At 41.6% G+C, this 27,718-nt stretch overlaps 1 protein-coding gene across 8 annotated transcripts; it reads left to right on the top strand.

The window, feature by feature from the left end:
* Positions 1-203: 203 nt before the first annotated feature.
* Positions 204-25,799, top strand: LOC121607604 (neuronal cell adhesion molecule-like). Of its 8 annotated transcripts, none has more exons than XM_041938500.1 (27): positions 204-285; positions 2,461-2,566; positions 3,848-4,041; positions 4,437-4,559; positions 5,369-5,539; positions 6,019-6,075; positions 7,162-7,273; positions 7,384-7,568; positions 7,759-7,893; positions 8,701-8,844; positions 8,950-9,061; positions 9,154-9,320; positions 10,018-10,165; positions 10,292-10,416; positions 10,710-10,739; positions 11,490-11,591; positions 12,727-12,924; positions 13,212-13,282; positions 13,487-13,712; positions 13,872-13,987; positions 14,076-14,280; positions 15,109-15,231; positions 15,639-15,815; positions 19,419-19,631; positions 20,353-20,484; positions 20,947-21,025; positions 23,721-25,799. In XM_041938500.1, the coding sequence occupies exons 1-27, from the start codon at positions 204-206 to the stop codon at positions 23,965-23,967; spliced, it is 3,780 nt and encodes a 1,259-aa protein (XP_041794434.1). In that variant the 3' UTR covers positions 23,968-25,799. The 8 variants fall into 8 exon arrangements, with proteins under 8 accessions (XP_041794434.1, XP_041794441.1, XP_041794440.1 ...); XM_041938507.1 differs by lacking the exon at positions 19,419-19,631 and adding an exon at positions 22,784-22,795; XM_041938506.1 differs by lacking the exons at positions 10,710-10,739; positions 19,419-19,631 and adding an exon at positions 16,019-16,023 and having other exon boundaries at positions 15,639-15,819.
* The last annotated feature ends 1,919 nt before the right edge of the window (positions 25,800-27,718 follow it).

Raw genomic sequence — 27,718 nt, forward strand, 5'->3', positions numbered from 1 at the left:
GATATCGGCGGTAACTGGATGTGCTATTCAACCCGGTAATCTCCGCTCCTGCTTCTATCCTCTTATCTCTGACGGCTTCTCTCTCTTTCTGTCTTTCTGTCCCTGCAGTTGTGAATGTGCACGTGTCCTCAGACAGTGTGACTGAAGCAGAGAGGCGGGGCGTCGCTGTATTTCGGGGCAGACCTTCGCGTCACACACCGCTGATGGAGAGGAGGAGGATGGATGCAGCGCTGCTGGTGCTGTTCCTGGGACACCTCGCCGCCGCCTTGGAGGTCCCGCTCGACCGTAAGGGCACAGATCACGCACTGCACAGCACATTCGCATCCCAGAGAGTGCAAATGGACTAATGTGAGGGGTTTGATTTGTCTGAGGCTGAAACAGTTAGTCTGTTAATCGATTAGTTGATCGACAGAAAGTTTAACGGTAAGTCGTTTAACAAGCAAAGCTGCCATTTGCCAGTTGCAGCCTCTTAAATGTGAGGATTTGCTGCTTTTCTTTGTCATATATGATCGTAAACTGAACATGTGACGGGTTTGGATAGTTACTAGGACAAAACAAGCTATTTTGATGCGTGCTGCAGCTTCGGGCTCTGTTCTAATGGGCACATTTCACTGTTTCCTGACATTTGAGAACAAAAAAGAGATTAAAGAAACAATTTTGGGCATCACAGTTTTTCACTTGCTTGCCAAGAGTTAAATGAGAAGATACAACTCTCTGTCAGCCAAGAAACTGTCCAGCACATAATCCTGTGTAAAACCAGAGCGGTTCACTTGTACCCTTCAGCTTTCATATGTATTAAACAAACAAGATCTTTAGAGGAGTTTGGAAGCATTTTGTTGACATTTTGTTACCTTCAGACACAGTCAGCCTAGCTGCTTCCCCCTGTTTCCACTCATTGTATTACGCTAAGCTAACCAGCTGCCCGGGGTCGTGATCAGGAGGGTGGCATTGAGCTTCTCATTTAACTCTCGGAACTAGTCCTTTCATCAATTAATAGAAAAAACAGATTGATTGGTAATGAAAATAATTGTTTACAGCATTCCCGTTTTTATCCAAATGGGATCCAGTTTTTCCTTTTATGTTCCCCTCAGTAACTTTTTTTGGTGGTATTCTACACTGTTTGTCAGTATCACATTTATGGTTATGTTTCTAGATTATTCATAAATCTGCCAAATATTTATCAATTAATCATTCTATTTCCCACAGCTCGGGTTGATATTTATTTATTTATTTTTTAATCTGACCCGTTTAAAACACAAAGATATTCAGTTTCCTGTTATGTATGACAAATAGAAGCATCAAATCCTCACATCTGAAAAGCAAGAGCATGCAACCGTTTGAGACATTTGCTTGAAAATTGACGAAAAAAAGAATTCTTCACATATCAAAGCATTTGCAGATGAATTCTCTGACAATCGACTAATTGATTACTTGAGTAATCCTTTCACCTCCAGTTACATTTATTCCAACCACCTGTCTATATACATTTACATCTACATATTGCCAGGGTCAGATTCCTGTTTTCTGAGCAGCTTATATTTTAAACCATGCACTGTATGTATTGGCTCTGTAAAGGAAACACTCTTTTCACCCAGTCTTCCTCATCCTGACTGATGTGGAAAAGGAAGGAGTTTGCCAGACTGGCCCCGAGCACCTCAGTCTGATGTCTCTGTGGTTGTAGATCTTCTACATATTGTTTGGTTGGAGCTGTTGACCACTGGAGGCTGGCATTTCTCAACTGGGAGCCGGCTTTGTTTAAACCCTGTCTGAAGCAGAGATAATGCAGGAAGATGTGTTTCACCACTAATGTCTGGTTTTCTTTACTGTCACAATTTTTCTTTCTTGTTTGCTGATTCTTTGGAAAAACACTAAAGTTCTGGAAGGATGTAAGTCTGAAACAAGTGTGAATTTACTGCAGAGGTTGTGTTGGCAGTTTTTGTTGTGCATTAAAGGTCACCGTTGATCTGTATTATATTTTTGTGTTATATTTTCTTTAGTTTTTTTTTAAGATGCTGAGTAGACTGGACTTGAGTTTGTTGCATGCATTGATTTCTTTGATTTCTTTGTTTGCTGTTTTTGTTTCTGTGTGTTGCTGCAGTCGTAGAGCATTTTTCTGTAGAGCAGTGTTGCAAACAGCATGAGTTCTTATGTTGTTTGTTTTGTCATGGTCCATTAGTCATCTCCCCAGCACTGACAGGAATACATTAACCATCAGATCATTACAACAAAGTGAAATGTACCTAAGCGGCCTGCATGCTTTTTTTTCCCCGCTGTTGCACATGTTATAGTACGAGAGCTTTTCTCGTCTGTCAGCAAACGGCCGTCTGGTTTGATTCAGTGTGGCGAGTCGACATGCGATTGCTAATGGCTGCTTTGTGTGGTCAATGCCGCAACAGAAAAAGGCTTAGTTATGCAGTAAAGGTCATGATTGAATATCACCCTCTTTCTGATCGCCTGTAGTGCCGCAGCCGCCTACCATAACTCACCAGTCCCCCAAGGATTACATCATCGACCCACGAGAGAATATTATAATCCACTGCGAGGCGAAGGGGAAGCCTCACCCCAGGTAGGAATCTGTGAAGTGTGATTTTTGCATTCATGATGCTGTTACTGAGAACGATATTCCAGGTGTGGATTCAACCACCACCTGTCAAATTTCAGTTAAAAGCCTCAGCAGATGGCAAGTCTCCAGAAAATGTATTTTGAAAGCTGTGGTTTATTCAAACTTTATAAGAAGTAAAGCTGGTGTTTTACACACCCATCAGAGGCTGATTTTAGCTAATGCTTTTGAATCTTTTGCCTTTATGCCATCCTCTGTCCTTTATCTTTCTCAGTGTAGAGCCTAATTAATTTCACACACACATTTGTACTTCTATACTTGCGAGGACCGTCATTGACAAAAAAGATTTCTCAGCCCTTAATCTTCACTTCACCCTAATCTAACCTTAAGTTTAAAATCAGGTCTTATGTAACCCTCAAACATCCGTTTGAAAAAGACTGGGAAGTACAAAATATTTTGCACATCCAAATCTTTTTAAATTCTCTTTTAAAGCCCCTGAGAACTTGAATAATTAAGCAACAATCAAAGATAAAGTGAAGTGAAAAAGAAAAAAGTCTTTAGGGAGTATTTTTTTAATTTTTGGTCAAAAACTGCCTCACCAGCACTATGTGGGATCTAATTTGAATTTGAACTTTTACTCTGGTTATACTTTACAATATGTCAGATCACAAGTGGCAGTGCCAGTACAAGTGCAAACAACCAGCAAGACACATTGTGATCTAATCACTCAAACTTACTGAGGGGGTGTGGGACGCATTTGACCTCATATCTTCTTTAGCATAAACGCTAATGTGTCCTGACACATCTCTGACATCTCTCTCATCTGATTGGTGCACTGAAAAATGTGACATCACCCTTCTCTAAGATGGAGACGAAGATGGAGAAAAGACGCCGAAATTTCAAATGTGAAATAACCAAAACTTTTTGAACTTTTGCATAAATTACACACACATGTAGGACCCCATTACGCATCACAACAACCTAATCTTGACAGTAAGTTTTCAAAGCCTTTAATCCTACTCCCTTTTTGCAGTTACTGTGTTAAACGGTAGTTTTCAGAGTGACAATTGGCCAGAATGTCGTCACTTTGCAAAAATGTTCTCATTCTCCATAACAAAAACACGGTCCTCACAAGGATAGAGTACACTCATGCTAACCTAACCAGTTCAGACTTTTTCTCAGCACCTCCTGTATACAGTGTGGTGGCTGTACGCTCCAGCTTATCATAACACAGTTTGTCATCAGTGGATATGCTGTGATGACACTGGTCTGGTTTTTGTTCCTCAGTTTCTCCTGGACGAGAAATGGGACCCACTTTGACATCGACGAGGACCCCAACGTGACCATGAGGCCCCACTCTGGGACCCTGGTGGTGGACATCAGCAGAGCGAAGGCCGAGCATTACGAGTGCGTGTACCAGTGCACAGCCAGGAACAAACATGGAACTGCTGTTTCCAACAACATAGTCGTACAACAGTCCAGTAAGTGCCACGCAGTCTATCATTTCTATCTTTCCATCTTTATTTTCTTCCATTTTCTTAATGGCATGCATATCTCACATCTCTCTTACATTAATCTTTTTTTCCCCTTTTTTAAAAATTAAGTTGCATTTTCCATCTTAAGAGCGCTCCTGAAAGGTAAAAGGTTGCATGCAGGAAGCAGCATGTTGTACTCTGCAGGATGTATCAGTAGATAGAGTGAATACTCCTTTGTATTTCTCCTTTTGCGTAATGTGATCCAGTTAGGCACCATCCCACTCATCTTGCCTCGTCACCTCTGTCATCATGTCAGCAACAGCCCATTAGCAACCCCATGTTTCACGTCATATCATGGGAAATCCCATCCACTGACGTGTATTCTTCTCCAAACAATCCAGGATCCCCCTTGTGGTCAAAGGAGAAAATCAAGCCAATCGTCGTTCAGGAGGGCGTGTCCTTGGTGCTGCCATGTCGACCTCCTGCTGGCCTGCCTCCTCCCATCATATTCTGGATGGACAATAGTGAGTTTGCTGCTTACAGTGTGTGATACTCACATCAGTGTTCCTCACGTCTGCGTTTGGCATTTTGATGTAAACATGTCAGAGTCACAATTAGACATTAATATAAACAACTGCGAGCATCACTTGTTTGTGGCAGAGAAGGAGGGTTTCATGGGAAATGTGGGCTTAATGTTGAGAAACATCATTAGAGGCTACTAAAAATCTCATACTTGGCCCTGTATATTTAATGGAATTACGTTAATTATCAAAATTAATAAGCTAATTATTGCTTTATTCATCAAATGTGTTCACTCAAATTCCAAAAAAGGCACATTCTCTCTCACATCAAACAGCTATGTAGAAAATTTTGGTTTGGTTCACCACCAGGTCCATTTGGTAGCTGCTGTAGAGCTTTCAGTTGTATTGTATCTTCTTTTCCATCACAACTGGGCAACTCCACCTTATGAGGAAGATTGCATGACACAGTGGAAAGCTCCAGGACAGCTACTGAATGGACCTTGTGATGAGGTCAGGAATAACTAATTTAGTTTAATTTGCCATATCTCTCTTGATATCTCTCTCTCTTTTTGAGATTTGTGCCTACACCCCAGTACAATAGAGGTGATTTGACTTTCATTTGTGGTCCATCAAACTCCAAATTTCTCTGGTAGAAAGACATTCCAATCAAAACTTGGAAGAAAACTAAGACTTATAATATTTCATGAAAATGTTTGTAATTTGAATGAATTTACTCTTCGAAGAAGCCAGCACAAACAGTCGTACGTATTGAAAGGTATGCATCAAAAGGTTTCATTTTCTGTGCATTTCAGACTTCCAGAGGCTGCCTCAGAGCAGCAGGGTGGCCCAGTCCCTGAACGGCGACCTTTACTTCTCTAATGTACTCCGAGATGACTCAAGAAACGACTACATCTGCTACGCCCGCTTCCCATACACACAAACCATCCAGCAGAAACAGCCCATCACCGTCAAAGTCCTCAACAGTAAGTCTGACTGTGCGCAATGTGACCGCACGAGAGGCAGCTCATTTACAGTCGTATGTGCTAGCATGACTGCGTAGGAGGGAAACAGCGTTTCCTATCTCTGATTTCATCCTCAGAGACGCCAGCGGTCGTCATCCCACTGAAAAGACAAATTGTCAGAGCTCTCAAGGCTCCCTGCGCTGCATCTGCCAGGCAGACGTTCATTATATTGCCTCTGTGAGACGTTCTGTATACGCACTCGCCACCGACAACAAAGAACTGCTCTCATTCAGTCTAGCATTTTGTAGCCGATATGAGGACAGGCTGTTCCCACAAGGTTACAATCATTTTCAGTTTTGAGTCATTTATAGTTTAGTTCTGGCCTTTTTGTTTCTGGACACTCTTATGTTAACTTGGCAATACATGTGTTTTGTTGTTTTTTTGTGATGTGCCTGATGATTTCAACTTGTGGCGTGTTTCATTTTTCTGTTGTGTTTCAGTGGATGCAATCAATGACACAATGGCAGCTTTTTACAATGACACTGATTTATTTAGTGGTGAGTTTTGGCACCCCCTAGTGTTTACCCCCCAACCTAGAGCTCTGAACTCTAGCTTTTTACCCACTAACACTAACCCTCAAACCCCACAACCTCAAGCTTCTTACAAGCTCACTCATTTATTTAGGAGTGAGTGGTGCCCCCTAGTGTTTACCCCCGACACAGAGCATCAACTGTAGCTGTTACCCACTAACAATAACCCCTCAATCCAAGAATCCAAGTGAGTTCTCCACCCCTCTGTCACTCCTGCTCTATCCAATCAAAACCCTTTGAAAACCATTCACTTCCTCCTATGAACTTCTTAAACCAGCTCTGCATGGTGATTCCAGTATCGACTGAGCGGATTGTGTCACTTTTTACATGTGACAACATCTGTACAGTCTTAAGCTCTGAAAACAGCATTGTATCTTAAAATACAGTAATTAGATCATCGAATTAACATACTAAAATGTCATCCGATTGGTAATTTGATCCTAATTCAACTTATTGAAGTTTAAAAGTGTAAACATTATGCATTTTGTTTGCCTTTCCTCTGCCATAGCTGCAGTCTTCATTTTCTAAATCACTGTTTCCGTGCTGCCCTGCCTAATTTTAGAGCACACTTATTTGTTAATCTCTCTGTCACCAATCATTTTCATCTCTTCTCATTGCTTAGAAGATCTTTGATTTGTCTCTCATCAAACTGTTCACATGCCAGGATGTTAAGTTATCATCATCACAGTCATCATAAACATTTAGTCTGATTTTTTATTATGAGTTTAGCTGCTTACTTCATGTGCAGGTGAGTAGCAGAGCCCCAGAGGGTAACCCCAGAGGGTAATTAATAGACAATAAACAACTACAGAAAGCAGTGCTATAAAACACAACATGGCTATAATATTTACGTCTGACCATTAAATATGAATATGAATGTTGGTCTGTAATGAAGTGGCTTAGTGCCCATGCATTGCAGAGCCATTGTAGACGAGAGGTTTCATAAAATCACAGAGACTGTGAAGGGCCTGGCTCAGGCCTGGATCTTCACTGCTATGGGCTTATGCAGAGGAGTTGGTAATAGTTTCATTGTGAATCTGTGTGTAACTGTAGAAGAACCAGCGGATGACAGGAAACCATCCTTCCTCATCCCATCTGGCCCCTCCAGCTCCAAGACGGTGCTGAGAGGACAGGTGCTGGAGATGGAGTGTATCGCTGAAGCGCTGTAAGTGAAAGAATCCGCCATTTCTCTGGTCCTGAAAGCCTCAAGTGCCCACGTGCTCGAGTGTCATAATCACTCTTTGTCTCTTCCGTTCTCTCTCGCTTTGATCCCAGGCCCACTCCTGAAATCTCCTGGACCAAAGTGAGCGGCGATCTCCCAGCCAAGCGCACATCCTTCCTGCACTACCAGAGGACCCTACGCATTGTGAACGTGTCAGAGTCAGACGCTGGGGATTACCGCTGCACCGCCAGGAATCAGCTCGGCTCCGTGCACCACACCATCCACGTCACGGTCAAAGGTGTGTCTGTGGTGAAACGTGCAGCATCCCATCAGGCCGTTCGCTTCGCCATGTGGCGGCACAGTCACTCCTTCCTCCCGTCTCTTCATTCTCCCTCCATCTCATAATTGATTTATGCACAGATGCCAACGGGGCAGTGTGTTCAGTGATTAATTCTCCAGCCTTCTGCTGTGCTCGCTTCTATTTTCAGCTGCTCCATATTGGATCAGTGGCGCTCCCAGGAACCTTGTTCTAGCGCCGGGGGAGAGCGGTGTGCTGACCTGCAGGGCCAGTGGCACGCCCAAGCCCTCCATCACCTGGGCTATGAATGGCATCCCCATAGAGAGTGAGTGCATCCTATTCCTTTGACTGAAACTGTGCTTAGAAAAGACATTTCCCGCTCACGATTTTTCATTTTTCATATAAGATTAAGTATAAGTATTTTTTTTATTTCATTATTTGAGACTAGACTTTTGTTTTCAAAGTACACATTTGTAAATACTGCTTGATACTGAGTATTTACGATGCCTTTTCTCTCACACAGTGAAAAACAGGAAGATGTTTTTCTTCAGTGTAACACAAAATGAGCAAAACTCCTCTATTCCATCAGTATTTCGATTTTCTTCGTAAGAATAGTTCAACATTTCAAGAAATTTTCAGTTATTCAAAGTCTTCCAAGTCTCCACACCAAGCCAAGAAATAGTCTCACACACAACCCCCTGTAAAACAATAACTTCAGTTTTACACTTTTTTCAGGTTAAATAAATGAGATGCAGTGTTTTAATTAGTGAGCTTCAGAGGTGCGGCTAGGCAGATTTAGTTTTCAGAGCCATGCCAGTTTTTATGCAAAGTTGATGCAAACATCAGTGTTAACCCTTAAATAGGCAAGAATGAGAATAGGCCCTTTTCCTGAAATGTTGCACTATTACTTCTATTACTAAAATAATATAGAATACTAATCTAATCTTACCAACACACTCAGAAAGTATTAAGGTTTGACATCCAGCCTTACATGTGAGACACATAAATGAAAGCCAAAGTTGTCTGTATGGCAACCAAAACACCTGAAAGCTGCTGTCAGCACGTTTGAAGCATCTCCTCAGGAGTCATCCAGAATTCAAACAGCCTCTGTAACCCCCGTATCCATGAACAGATTCCCCCAAGGATCTCAGCAGAAAGGTGGAAGACGACACCATCATCTTCACTGATGTGCAGGCGGGCTCCAGCGCCGTCTACCAGTGTAATGTCTCCAATGACTACGGTTACCTCCTGTCCAACGCCTTCGTCAATGTGCTGTGTAAGTTCATTACGCGACATCCATTTGCATTAAAATGCTGTTTTACATTTGCATTGATTTCTGGAGAGTAATAACATGGCAATAATTGCTGCTGCATCACCGCAGCGGAGCCACCCAGAGTGCTGACACCAGCCAACAAAGTCTACCAGGTCATCAAAAATCACCAGGCCCTGATAGACTGTGCTTCCTTTGGATCACCCATCCCTAAAATTACATGGTGAGTTAATGACCTTTTAACAGAGGAATGCTTGTTTTGTGTTTTATTCAAAAGCTCACAGCGGCTGCCTCTCCTCTCTCTCTCTCTCTCAGGTTCAAAGACAGCCGGTCCAGCACCCTGGATGGAGACCCTTACATCCTTCATGACAATGGCACTTTAGAGATTCACATAGCTCAAGCCCACAATAGCGGCAGATACACCTGCGTGGCCAGGAACAGCATCGGTATCTATGAGAATCACATCTTCCTGGAGGTCAAAGGTGAGAGCGTTTCTGCACTGAAGATCCTATTATAAGACAGGGAGGGCACAGAACCGGCTATTAACTCACATAGTGCTGTTAAAGTGGGATGTTTGATATAAAAACGCGTGTTTGGTTCTGTTTACAGCGTCTGAGTTGCCAAAAAAAAATCCAGAATAGGCTTAAGGTGATCAGATCTTATATGACAGCAAGAAGCTCTCTGTCTGAAGGACGCATCATGTAAACAAAAATCAACAGAGGAAATCGCAATTGTACTCCTGCAAGAAAGTTGATGAAAATAAAAACTAAGAATGAAAGAAAAATGTAAGCTAACATGGAAGAAAAATAAAGTTATTTCTGGTTACAACTTCTCAAATGATTGCTTTTCTTCTCTTGTTTGTTTTAAATTGAATATAACTTATATTCAACTTATATTCATCCTTATATAAGGATGCTTGAATGTCACAAAATAAGCTTTTTTATGACATATTTGGTGTAATTTGTAGTGTGGTTGGCATTTGTCAATATCTTTAATATTTCATCAGCTAAATAATTATTTGAAAAAAAAGATCAATTTTTTGTTAATAAAAACATTAATAACCTTTGATGTCAAGCCCTTTTCCAGACACATGGTTTATAGAATATTTGCCCACACTGGTGATTCTTTCATTTTAGTCTATTCAAACTGAAGCTAACCTGCTTGTCCCCGTCCCATCAGAGCCCACCCGAATCCTGAAGCAGCCGGAGTACAAAGTGGTCCAGAGGGGTAGGTCTGTGGTGTTTGAGTGCAAGGTGAAGCACGACCCCTCACTCGTCCCGACCATGACCTGGCTCAAAGACGACGGAGAGCTGCCTGATGATGAGAGGTCAGAGCTGTCTGCAGACGTCTTACTTTTAATTAAATCACACTGTTCCTCATTAATGGCTTTGCTCCAAGATTTGACAGAATCCGATGTAGTGCTGAACTGTCTGTGTGAATGCTTTGTTTCCAGATTAATCTTGGGCTCTGACAGCCTCACAATCACCGATGTGACGGAGAACGACGCGGGCGTGTACACCTGCATCACGAACACCACTCTGGACCATGATTCAGCCAGCGCTGAGCTCACTGTTGTCGGTAAGTTCATCTTTGCAGGAGCTCAATTTCACTGACTCATAAAACAAACTCACAAATTATTAAAGTGTCCGTCTCAGGCCTTCCCAGAAAAGTGAATCCGTCCAATAACTTCCTCTGCAGATTGCCTTTCAGCCCGTCAAGGTTAATTGCCGGAGCGGATTTAGTCAGCTATCGTGTCAGCAGCATGAATATTTGATTGTTACCCTCTCAGAAAGCCAGATAATCTTCTTTGTTTTCTTATGGCTGACTGACCACTAAACTCCCCGTTTCACTCCCGCCCTCCTACCTGGCAGAGGCCACGCCAACACCAGCTGTTGTCTACGGTAAAACCTGCAGCACACATGAGCACCCAGATGTGCTCTGCTGAATGGTCTTGTGTTGTATCTGTTAAGTGAAGCATGCCGTGGCCTGAAGATTTGTTTTTGACAATCGCCGAGCATTTTCAGTCCATTTTTTTTTTCATTTTGATTTACCAGCATTTGTTTGGTTTGGTTTAAATTGTATGTTTTCACAAGTTTGAATGCATTAAAGCACTGATGCAAGCATTAAACATTTAGGCAAAGGGGGAGCAATTTCACTCCCACTTGAATGCAAAGATAATTTGTAAAGCAGACATCTCCTCATTGCACCACTTGGGATCTTTTCAAATGCACAGTTTCCTCATCACTCGTTTATTCCAAGCATGCGTTCCGCTGTATCATTACAATTTCTAAACATGAGCTTCAATTTAGCCTCTCTAGTGAGCCTGAGACTCTATTTCATGCAGAGTGATTATGGAAGATGCTCAGTTGAGCATCACTCGTTTCATATGCATGATGCAGTGTCTGCATGTGCATCGTGGGGCAAATAACATCGTCAGATGGAAAGAGTAAAGAAATAGAGCAGTAAATTTAAGGTGTGCTTGGTTAAACAAACATTCTTAGCATTTATTATGATTCTAGCATCGCAGGAGCGAAATTATGTAACCAGTTATCCTCTTTTGTTTTTGCTTCATCTTCTCGTGGCATGAACCCTTCACACTCAGTAGCTGTAACTGTGTGCTGATGTTGCTGCCTGTGCTGTTTCTCCGCCAGAGCGACCCGACCCCCCAACTGACCTAGAGCTGACGGACCAGAAAAAGAGGAGTGTTCAGCTCACTTGGACCCCTGGGGATGAACATAACAGTCCTATTCAGAGTAAGTGTGTGTGTTTGTGTGTGTAGTTGTACTTCGATTTTGTCATGAATTGACCAAAAAATCTGATTCTCCCAACATTATGGTAGTACAAAACTAAATCACTGTGGCAGCCCTTTAATTAATTATGTATTTGGCATTTAGCTGACTCCCCTAAGCAGCAAGTGGGGATACGTGAACAAAATCAGAATCATCTACAATAACTGAGTCTCCATAACTACAGTCAAATCAAAAGTGGAGAAGCCAACCCAATAGTAACCCCGACAGGCTGTAAAAAATTTAAATGAAAAAAAAAGTTCCTCAGTGACTGACTGCTGACCTCAGGTCAGCCTGAAATCTGATAACAAGTTTTAAAAAAAAACACCAAAACAGCCACAGAAATCTCTCAAACCACTGCTGCAGCTTAATCTTCTTCCCCACTCTCTATTACAACCCCGATTCCAAAAAAGTTAAAAGCTAATCTTTTAGACATATGCTCAATCGAAAACAGTACAACAACAATATATTTAATGTTTGAGCTCAACAACTTCATTGATTTTTGTAAATATCTGCTTATTCTGGATTTGATACACCAACACATTTCAAACAAGTTTGGACAGGAGCAACAAAAAACTGTGAAAGTTGTGGAACGCTCTAAAAACACCTGTTTGGAACATTCCACAGGTAAACAGGTTGATTGGTAACAGGTGAGAGTATCATGATTGGGTATGAAAGGAGCATCCTGGAAAGGCTCAGTCGCTCACAAGCGAGGATGGAGCGAGGTTCACCACTTTGTGTGAACACATGATTGCATAAAGGATGTTACTACATGGGCTCAGGAACACTTTGTAAAACTGTTGTTTGCAAATGATTGCTTCTGTTTTTATTTATGTTTTATACATTGAGTTTTTTGGAGTCGAGGTTATAATATACGCAGCTTATTGCGAACGCTTATCACTTCACAAAAACATGGATAAATCCCTCATTTCCTTGAAGCCTCAAATCCCTGCCACAAGTAGCACATTGTGACATATTTCAGCATAACTTTGCTTTTTGAGTTACAGTATCCCAAAAATCCTTCAGGGGATTCATTTCAGTGATGCAGATATAGTGTCAGAAATGTTCAGTTCTCTGGAATACTTCTTTCTATTTTACACAGAATTTCTGATCCAATATGAAGACTTACTGCACCACCGCGGCCACTGGCATAATCTTACCGAGGTCCCTGGAACAAAGACGACAGCTCACCTCAAACTGTCACCCTACATCCACTACACCTTCAGAGTTCTGGCCCTCAATGCTGTGGGTTTCAGCCGCCCCAGTTTCCCCTCCAGGGTCTTCAAGACAGAACCTGCAGGTACAGACACAGCTGCCTCAAGCCTTTGATTGAGTTCCTCATTGGTGTTGCATTCTGTAATTTAATTTGTGTATTAACATTTTAATGGTACATAAATAATGAGTGGATCATCTGATATTTTCTATTTTGGAAATTATAATTAACAATAATTATTATATATTTTTATAAGTAAACGTATTAATGTTGAAAAACTTATTAAAGAATAAAATCAGGATGATATGAGCCTCAGTCAAAGATTTGCTTTTGGATAATGTTTCACTTTGTCTTTATTTTTATATATTTTTTAGCTCCAGATGAGAATCCAACAGGTGTACAGGGATTTGGGACAGAACATGATAATCTTGTAATCTCCTGGAAGGTAATAAAGTTGTATAAGTCTATCTGTTTTAATCCTAAAGCTGTTACTGTACTGGAGTACCATGAAACATAGAAGCACACTTTTGTTCTTACTTTTCTCTCCTTTTTCTGATCATCCACCAAAACCTCATACATCAGAATGTGCATGCAGCCTTTTTTTCTGAGAAAATATTGAGAGATACATTTAAAACGTTCTCCTCTGCAGCCGCTGTCAGGCCTCCAGTCTAACGGTCCAGGGCTTCACTACAAGGTGATGTGGAGGCAGAAGGCGGTGGACAGTGATTGGACCACAGTGTCTGTGGCTAACAACTCCAAGTTTGTTGTGTCTGGAACGCCCACGTTTGTTCCATATGAGCTAAAAGTCCAGGCTGTGAACGACTACGGAGCCGGACCGGAGCCTGCTATTGCCCACGGATACTCAGGAGAGGACTGTGAGTTAGACCTTTAGACCCTTTATACTACCCCAGTATACCCCCTATACTGTGCACAAGAGTTTATAAGGAGGCATTTGGCTGGTAAACCTACAACCTTTACTCAATATTTTTTCTTTTTTTTTTTCTGTTTTGTTGTGCTCCTTGTCTTTTGTGCAGTGCCAGTAGCAGCTCCAGAAAACGTGCAGGCCATAGCGCTGAACAGCACTCTGGCAGAGGTGCACTGGGATCCTGTGCCCTTTAAATCAATACGGGGACACCTCAAAGGATTTAAGGTACAGTGCAAAAGACCACGTGTACATGTACAGCAATCCTACAAACCATAACACATCCACAGCACTTACTGTATACTGTGTGTCGTAGGTGTACTACTGGAGAGAACGCAGCCTCCACAAACACAACCCCCATCACGTGGAGAAGCAGATCCTGACCTTCAGTGGGAACCACAGCCGCGGCATGCTGCCTGGTCTGCACCCCTTCAGTCTGTACTCGTTCAATGTCAGGGTTTATAACGGCAAGGGCGAGGGTCCTCCCAGCCCCACCCAGCAGTTTGACACGCCTGAAGGAGGTAGGCGAAGGAATTCCTTATTTTTCCCTTTTTGTATTACATCGCAACTGAGTGCTAGCAAACACACATCAGCATCAATCTTCCTCTAACAGCCACACCTAAAGTTGATGATTAAAGTATTAAAGACACGAATGTAAATCGAAAGGCTGCTCGTCTATCAAAAATACAATACAAGTCCTAATTAAAACTGCTAATCAGAACAGGTCACAGCATTGTCTCTTTATTTTACTCAGCATTTGATAACACAAGCTTGAGAAGGTTCCCTCTCAAAAACAGTGATTTAGTCATAAAAGCCTTTAATAATTGATGTTATGGATAAATACTGGACAAGTAGATTTAAACTCCTGCTGACACTCAGTTATTAATACAGTAAATGTACCGTCAGAAATGTTTTAAGGCGTATGAAATGTACTCGGCTTGGAATAAGTATTTGTGTCCGAGCCCTCGGCAGATGAATGTAAACAGTTTTCAAGAATCAAATGTGATTCTGCACAAAGAGGCTCTCCTGAATGTGCCGTGCCTTCGTCGTCCCGTAGTCAGAGTCCTGGTTGGAGCTGCTGTAAATCACCTCAGTACTGTTTTCCCTGTCGTCAAACTGACCTGTGTCGGTCTTGAAGGTTGTATTCGGCCCTGGTCTGAACCCACTTCTGTGGCCCACTCGGCCAGTTCTGGTTCTGGCAGCATCCCCCCAAACTCTGACATCTTCAATGACTCTTGACACAGACAGCGACACTCTTTAATCGTTCATTTAGAATAATGTTTTGTAACCTCTTTGGATTTACTTCGACAAACTGGTGAAAGGTGTCATGATTCATGTGTTTTCTGCAGTGCCGGGGGCTCCTACCTCCCTGATAGTCACCAACCCCAACCTGGACTCTCTAACCCTTGAATGGAATCCTCCTCATGTCCGTAATGGACGCATCACCGGCTACACCCTCAAATATCAGCCAGGTGAGACTTTTTTCTTCCTTAAGCAACCACTGAGCTTTATATCTTTGCCAGGTAAATGTCACCTTCCTTCATGTAGTTTGTAGTTTGTCCTCCTTTTTCATGTCTTGTACTGTCATCCTGCTCAGACTCAGATTTTGAGACAGAGAGAAATAAGAATAAAGGATTTAAAGTAGCATTTATTTTGCCTAAACTACGACATTAATTAACAAATCAACTTTTGTCACCTTCTATTCCTGAACCCTACACCTCTGTGCTCCAAATGCTTTCATTTCCACCCTTTTCATCATTGACGCTCCAACCCCATCTACGACCCCCTTCTCCCCATACCTCTATTCAACTTACCTCGCTACTCCCCAACTTCCATCTCCATCCCATTATTCTTGTCACCTCACCCTCCACCCCTGTAGTCAATAACTCCAATGAGCTGGGCCCAGTGGAGGAGCTGGCCCTGCCCGCCAATGAGACCTCAGTCACTTTGCCCAACCTCAAGTACAGCACACGCTACAAGTTTTATTTGAATGCGAAAACAGTCAGGGGAGCAGGCCCAGCCATTTCTCAGGAAGGTGTCACCATCATGGACGAAGGTAAGTCAGCAAATGCAGACGACTGAAAGTAAATGACCTTTTCATGTTTCTTCAAGTGGAATGCTTTAGAGTTCAGACGATCCGTTAATCTGCAGATCACATGTACAGTGTGACGTCCATGCAAAGTTAAAACATGTCACACAACTCCTCAGTACGCAATGTCACAGTCACAGGGTGTTTTTTGACTATCCTGCCTTCATCAGGGTTGGTGATGAAGATGAATTTATATTTTTGTTAAAATACAGTATATTTAAAAAGATAATGGAAATTTGCTATGTAGTCTTTAGTTTTTTGTGATCTATAAGTTATCTGCAGGACTTTGATGGATCGTTAAAGGAAACTGGAATCAGCCTCAGACGCTATCCTGATGAAGGCAAGATAGCCCAACACGCTGGAAGAAAAAAACTCATGGTGTTCTGGAGAGGAGTTGTGTGAAGTGTTTAAAGTTGGATGGACTGGTGTTGAAGCTCACACTGGTTGCACCTCACTGCGTGCGCCTGCTCAAAGTCAGAAATGATTGCCTTGCTTTGAAAAACAAAACGAACAATAGTCGATTTATTGATTAGTTGACAGAAAATCAGTCTACAGCATTATTTTGTGATTTTTTAATTAATATAAAAATGGCAGACGTGTACTGGTTCCAGCTTCTCAAATGTAAAAATTTGCTGCTTTTATCCATTTTATGTTAATCTAAATTGAATATGTTGCAGTTTCAGACTGCTGGTCAGACAAAACAAGCTGTTTGAAGATGTCACTTTGAATTTGGGGAAATTATTATGCACATTTTTCACTTGTTTGTGGCATTTTATAAACTAAATGACTAATTGATCAATTGAAAAAATTAGCCTTGCTGTTTAGTCGGAACATTGCCGTGTGTTTTGTGCATGTGAAATGTTCCCGTCAGTCCACTGTGTGTGTTATTTAAAGTATTATTTATTGTTTTTGGCATTTTGCACAGCACGGTTTACATAAACTCCTCATCCATGTCCGTGTTTAGTTGAACATGAGTGTGATCCAGTTGCATTGTTACACAGGGTGACCCATGCTGTTATAAATCTTCAGACTGACCACCTCTTACATTACACAGCATGACTACATGGATGCCTTTCTGTTAACGTTACATACAGTGACCCAGCTTGGGGGGCCATCTCATAGTGACCCCTATCCTGTTGTTCTCTGTGTCCTGTTTCTCTCTACAAGCTCTGATATCACAGCTTGGCGTAGATGTGGGCACAGGTACCGGTGGTATCTAGACCGACGCATGTTTTCCAGATACAGTCAGAGCTTCAAACCCCGCGGCGAGCATGCACTCCTCATCTTTAAGCAATTTCCCCTCGTCTCTATCAAATTTTCCGCCACCCACCACAACACTGCTGAGTTCAAAGCCCGGGAAAGTTCAAAGCCGCATAGATAAAGATGCCATGTGACATGTGCCTCTTTAATGACATGTGATAAAACTAGATGAGTCTTTTCAAAGCGCTCGGCTGCTTTTTTTTTTTCTTTTTAACTGAGCCTTTGGCGACTTTGACCCCTTGTCACTTCTTCCACTGTGGCTGCTGGTGCTGCTTCCTGCTGCATGGCAAGAGTTTGCTTGGCATGCCAGTGAACTGTATAATGACTTCAGTGTCTGTGGTGTCTCTGCTTGCGTCTGTGTGTGTGTCTCATGTGTGGTGCGGTCTTTACCCCTCTCCATGTTGTTTACAGGAAACACCCAAACCTCTCATCCCATTGCACAGTCTCCTCCACGCCACCCGCCCCACAAGGGTACATGCTGCGATCTTAGTACACTACATGATCAGCTTTATGTATTGTTTGTTGGTATAGTGTCCTGATTCGAAATTGCTGTTTTGTTTGGCTGTGAGGGTCTAGGTTTAGTAATATCAAAGCAACTAACAGCCAGTTGTTGGATTACCCTTTGACCAACAGACCGATCTTGATGGTTGTCTTTTCTCTTGTGTGCTCAGCGCTGCCTGTGAGTCCTTTTGGGAACGTTAGTTCCTCGGTTGGAGAGGACGGGGCCCTGATCAGTTGGGAGTACTGGGGGCCAGAGAAAAATGTTTATGTAGAATACAAAAACGAAAACAGTAAGCGAAGCATCACACCTTCATTTCTGTCAGTTTCACATGCAGGTGGCAAGAGACCCCTACTCCATTATTGGCTTGTGCAGGTGAATAGAAATTTTGGCAATCATGTTGATGCTGGCTCCTGCCAACATGGACCCAGATGTGAAAAACAAGGCGGTCTGTGATTGGATTACTAATTACCCAGTCCTATTATTGACTGGAGTTGCGTGCATCTCCCGTGACAATCACGCTGGAACTTGTGCAGGCAAACATCATAAAAAGCAGCACAAACACTCCTGTTATGCCAAATGATTTTGACTGAAGTGCTCTCCATTATTTTTATCCACCTGCAGCGAGGATGCACAACAAACGCTGCGTTGTTGTCGTATGGCTCTCTCACACCTACTGCTCAATGGATTCAATTAGGGATTATCATAATTACAGATCGCATTCATTTAGAAAATGTTGTTATCAAAAACATAATCTTGTGATCATCAGTCAAACACATTTCATATCTTGCTCATCACCACATGTATAATTTATGGTGGCCCCGAGAGATCAGCGCTCTGGAACTTAATAATACACAAAAACAAAAGAAAATGAAGATAAAATCACATGAGCAGCATTTAGGAAGGAAGTTTACAGCCATGCTAGCAGCTCTGTGAGGCCGTATTCTTAATCCATCTATGGAATTTACGCACTGTGGTGCTTTGTGCTAAATGCTAACATGTCCACATGCTAACATGCTGATGTTTAGCAGGTATAATGTTTCATGTTCAACAGCTTAGTTAAGCACGTTGGCATGCTAATAGTTGCTAATTAGCACTAAATACAAAGTACAGCTAAGGTGGACGGGAATGTCACATGTTGTGTTTTATAAAAAGTATTTTACCAAAGTATTAGAAAACCAAATTTAGCGAATTTCAGCCAGTCCGACAGTCATTGAGATATTTACCTAAAATCGACACTGACCGACCAACTGGCCGCCATCCGTGGGTCACGTTGCGAGCATGCCTACAAATGCTGCAAAGTGAGAAAGCAAAGCCAAATACAGAAAACACGATCGCATCCAGAAACACAGCAAGTCACACAGAAGACAGCATAAATGAGTCACAAAAGTCGTTTCCAGGGGACAATAAATATGTGAGGTGCGTCCATCTCGTTTTATTCGTCCCTCGGAAACTTGTGTAATTGTGTAACTCACTTTCTCTCTCTTTTGTGTAACTTGCAGGATTTCTGTCTGTGGCTCTGTGTTTCTGTATTTGGTTGGATTTTCTCATATTGCAGCATTTTTTCTATATGCTGCACACGTGTTGTCAAGTTGCTTTTCTCAAGTTGCCGTGCATTGAGCTTTCAGGGCCACCGTAATGATTAATTTATAGCCTGAACTGTTTTTTCAGGACTCCATATGAATATTCCATTAATATGAACTATTTAAATCTAATATAGACAGAATTGCCTGCAGTGTAATCTCATGTCAGTAGATTCTTAAGAGTAAGTAGTTCCCATGATGATCGTGACCTCCATGATCCATTTGAAGTTGTGCTTGCTCCCTCAAACGTCCCTCTCTTCATGAACGTCCCTCCTGCAGGTGAAGCTGAAGAGGAGTGGCAGAAAGAGCTTGTGAACGGCTCTCAGAACATTATGCTGAAGGGCTTAAAGGGGGGCCTCTCCTATAGGGTGCGTGTGGTGGCCAAAGGTCACCACGACCAGCCGCTCCACCTCTCTGAGGAGGTATTGGTGACGGTCCCAGGTGAGGCACTTCCTGGGCGGTCGCCTCCACCGTAGCCTGGCCTGGCCTGGCCTTGCACTGTGTCGTGTGTAGAGTGTGTAGTAGTTTGTACCGTTGTGTAATTATAATCCAGTCAAGCATGGGTTTAACCGTTGTGTTGTGGCCACTCCGTATTCCAGGCATGTACTGTCGTGATATAGAGACAGTGTGTAGGAGCGTGCATGATTTGTGTGGTTGAAGTTCAGCGTAATTAAAGTCAGTCCAGTAGATTTGGTAATTAGAAAAAGTGGAAATCATTCTCATATAGAAATTTAATATAAGTTTAGTGGTATAATATCCAACCTAATCTCACCCACAGTAAACCTGTACGTACAGTATGTGTGTTTATGTGTAATCTGTGTGTGTGTGTGTGTGTGTGTGTGTGTGTGTGTATCTATGAGAGAAAGACTGATTTCCTCCGTCATGTACTAATGTGCTTTTAATAATGTGCTCAAGTCACCATTATCTTAATGTAGGAGATTTCTAACTCGGCTAACATGAAATTTTTCTGTAGCAATAAGCAATCATGATCCACTCATGAGCTGAAATCTCTAACAAGCACATGCTAAAGAGAATGACTTGTTCTACTTAATACATGCTTGCCTTAGCGAGGAATGGTGGATAATTGTTTCGATTTTTCCTTCCCACTGGGAAAAGATGAGCCAGTCGTAAATGTTAAGTCTTCCTCTCCTCCTCTGGCCAGCTGTGGCGAGCAGACAGGTGGACATCGCCACTCAGGGATGGTTCATTGGCCTCATGTGTGCCATTGCTCTGCTCATCCTGATCCTCCTCATTATCTGCTTCATCCAGAGGAATAAGGGAGGGAAATACCCCGGTGAGTAGCAGCACAAACACCACCGCGGACACTCTCGTTCATACACCCACGCTTTCATGCTTAATTTGCAAGCGCTCCTTTGTGTTTAATAGGATTTTAAGATTATTGTCTTGCAGTGCCAAAAAAAAAATTGCTCAGTTTGTTGTTATTAAGAGAAAATGTACTCTGAATATCAGAAATAAAGCTGCACACACAGAAAAGTTTCTTGTTAGTAAGCGATGAAATTTTACTTCTAGAGCGTGTTGAAACACAGCCTAAGATGACTAAAACTGAATAATTTGACATATTATTCTAACATGAAAAAGGTTTTTATAGGGTTAAAATTCTCTTTAAATCACATTCAGTCTAAATAATGTGCAACATGAGAAAAATAAAAACTTCATACATTGTTCTAAACAATATGCAATATTACACGTTCTTTTGAAGCTGATTCGTCTAAATTGCATCTTCTTTTCTCACCAGTCAAAGAGAAGGAGGATGCACACACAGACCCGGAGTTTCAGCCCATGAAAGACGATGACTGTACTTTTGGGGAATACAGGTGAGAGAAAGTGCTCCGGCCTCTGGAGCCCCCAGAGCCCATTTTTACCCATCAACCCCTGCCCCGCTCCATGCTTTCTGTCCAGATCTGCTCTCTCTGGCTGGGCTGGAGCTCTGCACTCTCTTCCCCTCTTCTCAACCCTTACAGCTAACCAATAACTCGCCCAGGATCATCAATAACAGAAACAAGAAGAAGAAGTGCCCCTCATCTGAACTCCTACCATTGTGAAGCACAAGATTTTCGTTCTGGGTTCTGGGACGTCCTGGATGCTACTTGCGTTGGACTCTCTTGTGTGTGTTTGCTTGATATGACATTGTGTGGTGTCATCTGAGAAGCAGGATTCTTCAGGTTCAAGGGATTTAGGGGTTTGGGTGTTAATATTAAACTTTCAAAAAGACTGTCAGGAAAAAAAAAGAAGCTAGATTCATTTGCAACACATCTTAAACTGACCCCGAGCATTGAATCCCATTCCAACTAATAAGCTACTCGTATGCATCCTGTGTACAGTATACATAGTATTAACACTTTGCCTAGTGTATTGCTACTTACATACACAACTACATACATAGGATTGGAAATCACTGAAATGATCACTCCCGCTAACTTACAGCATTTATCCAGCTATGCTTGTCAGCATCCTCTTTCTAGGCTGCTTCTCCAGTCGCACGCAGAATAAAGAATAATGAAGCACTTTACTTCTGTATAGCTAGCATTTTTGAATTGTTTTTTACAAGTCGATTTCTAAGATGTTCTTGCTTTTATATTTTATATTCCTTTTTGTATTATGTATACATAAATCTGTCCTATGGATTTTATGCTGTGATAAATACATATCGATATATAAATATATATATATATATATATAAATAATATGTGATATGCATGATGTGAAGATCTGATCTGATATATGAAACTTTGCTCTAGGCAATAACATGTTGAGTGGAATTATTGTTCATATATCTGCAGTATACAGTATATAGATGCATATGGATCTTACATGAAATTATCAGCATGTTTGAGGGAGTGTACAAGAGCTGGTTAATGCTGTTTATAACAGGCCAGTAGCCATTCTTTAATAGTAATAATTCTTAAAGGATAATATATTCGGTGTTTTTCTTATTGCAACAAATTCTTTAAATAGACCAAAAACATCTCCAGCTTGTTTGTGGCTCTCTGCATCAAGCCCACATTCTTACTGTAGACTTGACTCTATGGAGGAATAGTCTCTGGCAGGCTTTTTGACGCACAGTAAATATTTGCTCGTACAATTAATTTGGTCTTTTCATGGCATTTGTTGACAGTAAGAAAAACGTAGAATATGTCTCATCCTAAAACTCATGCAGTTTGTGTAAAATGAGAGACCTATTTAGACTGCAAGGGCATCTCTCCAATGGACATCGACCTCAAAGAACAACAGTAGACAATATATCACAAGGCAAAGTGTATAAATATTATAGTGCCTTTGTGAGAGTATACTTTATATCCATGCTGTTTCATTAAGCTCAGCTGGAACCTTACAGTATGTCAATAAAGGCATAACTTAACTCAACCTGAGCTGTTCTTGTTTGACTGCAGGAGAGCATACTGTAAGTTCAGTCACATGGCGAATGTGCCTGCTAAAGTGCCACACTTAAAAAAAAAAAAAAAAAATCTTCTCAAGTGTGTGCATAGCGCTATCATCCGTAGGAGGAGTGACTGTTGTGTTGTGTGGGATCTCAGCTGGATCTCCTCATCTGCTCGCAGGGCGCAGGGGTGTAGGTCTCAGGAAAGGTAAGGGTGATGATGGTGTGTAGGGGTGGGGTCATTGTTCTGTAAATCTAGCATGTGTGGAGGGTCGGTGGATAGTCGGGTCACCGTGGAGAAAAATGCTCACTGTAAAGCATCCCAGGCTGTCATCAAGTTTAACATGTGGTCATAAAGCCGTCATCATGTGCGCAGTGCATACACAAGTCTTTTAGGTCGCTCATCTACAACTTTGCTGTGCTAGCTTTATCCCTGAAAAGGCTTCTGCACACCGATTGATATCTGTTCACATTTAAAGACATTTCAGCATTATGATGGCTTTGTGATCTTATCTCATGTTCGACTCATGTATGTGGAATGTTTTCGACTATCTGATGTCCAAAGAAAACTTTCTTTGCAGATTTTTCATGCATTTTGCCTATTTGTGATTATTATCATGCTTGCTTTGGGGGATGTTTGGCTGAAACCTTGCTTTCCAAGTTTTATTCACATCATTGCCTTGGATTTTCAGTTTTTCATCACAACCTCTGTCTCAGGGGGTGGGGGGTGGGGGTGGGGGGTGCTTTTGTCAAACAACACATTTACCACTTCATATTTGGTTTCAGGGGGAATTTGAACAGGGTATGATTGCTTGAGCTTTATTCCCCTGTTGCCTGATGGAAACCAACTAATCATTCATAGCTGCCGTTTTTTAGACATGGAGCAAACCAAATTCAGATCTGCTTCTCGTGCAGTGGGCAGGAATGTTCACTGTTGCATATTAATGAGAGCTGATGACTTTACACTTTTTAAAATTAAAGACTTATTTTCAATCTGGAAAAAGCCATCAAACTGTGGTGAAAGCAACTATCTTCAGTTTAGTGCTCCATCTAAAAAAAGTGATCACTAATCTCCTTGTTGCATCTGTCACATCATCTCACCTGTAACACCTGCATGTTATTTTCTCCTTCAGTGACAATGAGGACCATAAACCGTTAAAAGGGAGCCGCACGCCATCTAATGGGACAGTTAAGAGGGACGACAGTGACGACAGTTTAGTTGACTACGGGGAAGGAGGAGACGGACAGTTCAACGAGGATGGCTCGTTTATCGGCCAGTATAGTGGAAAGAGTGCCAGCAGGGACACTGCTGAGGGCCACGAGAGCTCGGAGGCCCCATCCCCTATTAATGCCATGAACTCCTTGAACTCATTTGTGTAGCCTGACAGACCGGTATGAGGTGGTGCACATTGACTGCTCCATCCCCACATCTCTCTTAGAGGGCTGTTCCAACACCGCATGGCTTTATGATCACGTCTCCATCCCCAGCACAACACATGACACGTGAGATACAGACAACTTATCAAAGACGTTTATGTTTTCACTTGGAAATCTTTCATGGAAAGGCTTTCAAACCTGTGCTCATTACAGTGTATCCCAAGCAGCATTTAGCAAGGAAGTAGCTCCACCTGACATTTGATTTTAACAGTGCATGAAATACCTGATATGACCTTAAATCCATATATTAATTAACACTTTGATATTAACAAGTGTTGCATTCTTACCACAAATCTCTTACGGACTATGCAGTGCTCGTCTGAACTATATTTGTTTTTGTCATTGGTTATTATATTATCTACTATGTTCAAATAGTAATCAGTGTCTACAGTAAAAGGCTATTATTCCATGTATTTTTCCAACACACGCTTGTACAGGAATCTGTATTTAATAATGTAATTCCTCCATGTAATTCCATCATGCGTTTACAAGGCAGGTCATGTACAGTGTATATATATAAAGTGAACTATTTGCAGACTGAATATTGGGAGCAGTGCACACTGCATGCTTGTGATTGCTGCATTGGTACATCCTCATCTGTCACCCCTCTGTTGTGAATGATGCGACTGCACCTATGACAGAGGAGGCTGAAACGCTGCATGGCTTGTAACGTTACCTCATAACCTTTGCCCCGCATGTAACCTCCTCTTATTGAGTGTGATCTGAGGGCCAGCGGGGGACGCTGAGGGGGTGACAGCTTGCCTCAGTCCCCGCAGCGCTCCTTCAGCAGGTTGTGCCTTTTCTTCAAAACAACGATTCGATTGTGAAGTCTCTTTCCACAGTTCATTGACTGGAACAGAGAGAGTAGTAGGACTGCAGAAGTCACACCCAGGGATGGATAAGATAAGCTTGAGAAGAGGACTCTGTGGAGGGAGGAATAATTCATATACTTGTGTCATCTTTTTTTTAAAGACACCTCCAAATGCCTTGAAACACAGGACTGGCTTTGATTCCTCTGAGAAGCTAAACGCACTCACATAAAACATCATTAAAACCATGTCTGGTGCATTTTCAAAATCTGCAGTCATCATGTACAATACCCGATTGTATTTCTGCAGTGTATGAATGTATGGATATCTGTGAGTGTGTAGGTGTGTGTGTGTGCAGATACAGTACATCATTCAATTCCTATTAGGCAAAAATTGTTCACTTGTACTAACTGACACTTGAGGGCCTTTGGATGGGATCAAGATTTCTTTTCTCTTAACTTGCATCAAGTTTTTTTTTTAAGACGTGTAGAATATTTGTTAAATTTGTAAATACCTTAATTGATTGTACAGGGACAAGCAGCTTATAAGGCAGCCTAAGAGGCAATATTGTGCATGATATGGTTTAACCTGTTGATAGGACTGTATTAAATATAGAGTACTTGTAGAGAATATATATACATATATTCCTTTTTTTTCTTGCTGTGCACACTGTACATTGTTCTGTAACTATCTGGACATAAAATTGCATATAAATTTGAATTCTGATTGTTTTCTGATTTGCTTGTCAGCGAGTTACATAACTTTGGTATTGTACAAGAACATGTAGGATATAGCGACAATATTAATTGATGCACAGAATTATATTATTCTGATTTGTATTGGTTCTACGCTGTCCCAATATACTGCCAAAAGGATGCTTTTTTCTGACAGTATTGCAAATGGTTTTGTATTTAAGAAACAGATTTGTACTAACAGATACTTTCTTTGTCTCTATTTAAGTTTCTCCTTTTAGTGCAAGTATGAAGCTCAAGCTACTGGAAATATAATGAATGAATAAATAATTATCTGCTTTAATTTCCGTTTTCAGACTCTTTACTCAAAATGTCATTGCCCTCTCTGGAAATGAGCGATGATCTGAATGCCATTAGATTCAGTGAGTCATAAAAACCCTGTTATTCAGGCCGTGCATGCTTAGTGCCACATAACCCATAAATGATTCATTATGTAACAAAAATTCTAGCACAGACCAGTAATAATAACCAATTCTGCAGCTGTATAGAAAAATGAATAAAATATTTGCTGCCTATATGTACATGTTGGTGTGTTCATATGTGTTCAAATGTGTTTGTGTAGTGGTGGAAAAGGTACTCATATCTTTTACTTAAGGAAACATATCAGTGCAACAATTTAGTCCTGCATTCAAAATCCTATAAAGTAAATACACAGAAGTATCAGCTTAATGTACGTGGAATAAAAGTAGGCGACTCATTCTTGAATATTGGAATATTAGATTTAGCTTCCTTATACACAGTTGGAGTCCAGTGGTTTTCAACCAGGGGGTCAAGCCTCTTCCAAAGGGTCACAAGAAACATCCGAGGTGTTGTGAGATGATTCATGTGGTAGGACAGATGAAAACAAAACACACTTCTGCTACACAAATTTGTTGTCATTTTTGTATTATTCTCTTGTCTTTGCTTAGAGGGAAAATCTGTCTTTGGTGAGGCTGCCAGAAACTCTGTCTGAATCTAAATCTGACATGAAACGTGAAAAGGAGCCCCAAATACATACTGTGTGTGTGTGTTTGTATGTGTGTGTGTGTGTGTGGAAAAACACAAACCAACATTAAGCAATGCATTGTATTTTATAACTTTATGTTTTTTTAGGTAAAATCTTAAAATACATATAGCAGAGTAAATGATATTTGTGTGGATTGTAGTCAAAGAAAAGTATAAGTTCAGGACTAAATGTACTTAGTTACTTTCCACCACTGTGTGTGTTTGTGTGTGCGTGTGTGTGTGTGTGTGTGTGTGTTGGCAGTGGACCAATATCATCTCCTGCTGCACAGGCCGGCAATATATTTAGAGCTACATGGATCTGAAGGAAATGATGCTGAACAAACGTCAGATTTCAGCCCTCCGAAACTTTGCAGAGGCTGATAAGAGCAATGCACACGCTGCAACACGCACGTGCACCTACATCCTCAAATACACTCCGAACAGTAACACCACCCTGTACAGTAGGCGGGATAGCTTTGTGTAAGTATGGATGCCGACACCTGCCTCAGTCTGCTTTGTGTGACGCAGCTATAGAAAGGCCTTATGGAACACGACAGTTGGGCTACATCTTTTTGGCGCTCACTTGTGGCACTTCCACTTCCATTACAGTCATATTGTCAGGGTAATAGCGAGAGAGCAGCCCGCCATCTGGTGCATTATCACACTGCAGTGGTGTCAGGAAGCGGGGAAGTCTGGTATCGAGTGTCTTAGAATTACTTTCTCTCCCTCTGGCAAGGACTCTTTGCCTTCTGTTCACTCAGGTACACTAATTCCTTTTTCTGAGTCAAGTTGTTTGGGGACATTTCACAGGATTGTTTGCAGTTGGCATCAGTGATTGAAAGTGGATTTCTGCACCACGTATTTATGACCTGGGCTGAGAATTCCCTTTTTTTCTTCTTTCTTTTCAAAAATGAGGCAAAAGAGAGTTCCATGAAGGATGAGTGCATCTGTGTGAACTACAGCTAGTTGGAAGGATGTCCATAACAAATGACCCCCACACAGCTGCGATGATCCCAAACACCTGACCTTCAGCCACTGGATGATGATTCATCAATTTGTTTATGTTTGGCAGATTTTCCCTCTTGACTTTACTGCCACCTAGTGATATGAGGCAATTACACCGGTGGCTGAAATAAGCAACAGGCTTTT

The sequence above is a fragment of the Chelmon rostratus genome, chromosome 6 (assembly GCF_017976325.1).
Source record: "Chelmon rostratus isolate fCheRos1 chromosome 6, fCheRos1.pri, whole genome shotgun sequence".
Taxonomy (NCBI): Eukaryota; Metazoa; Chordata; class Actinopteri; order Chaetodontiformes; family Chaetodontidae; genus Chelmon; species Chelmon rostratus.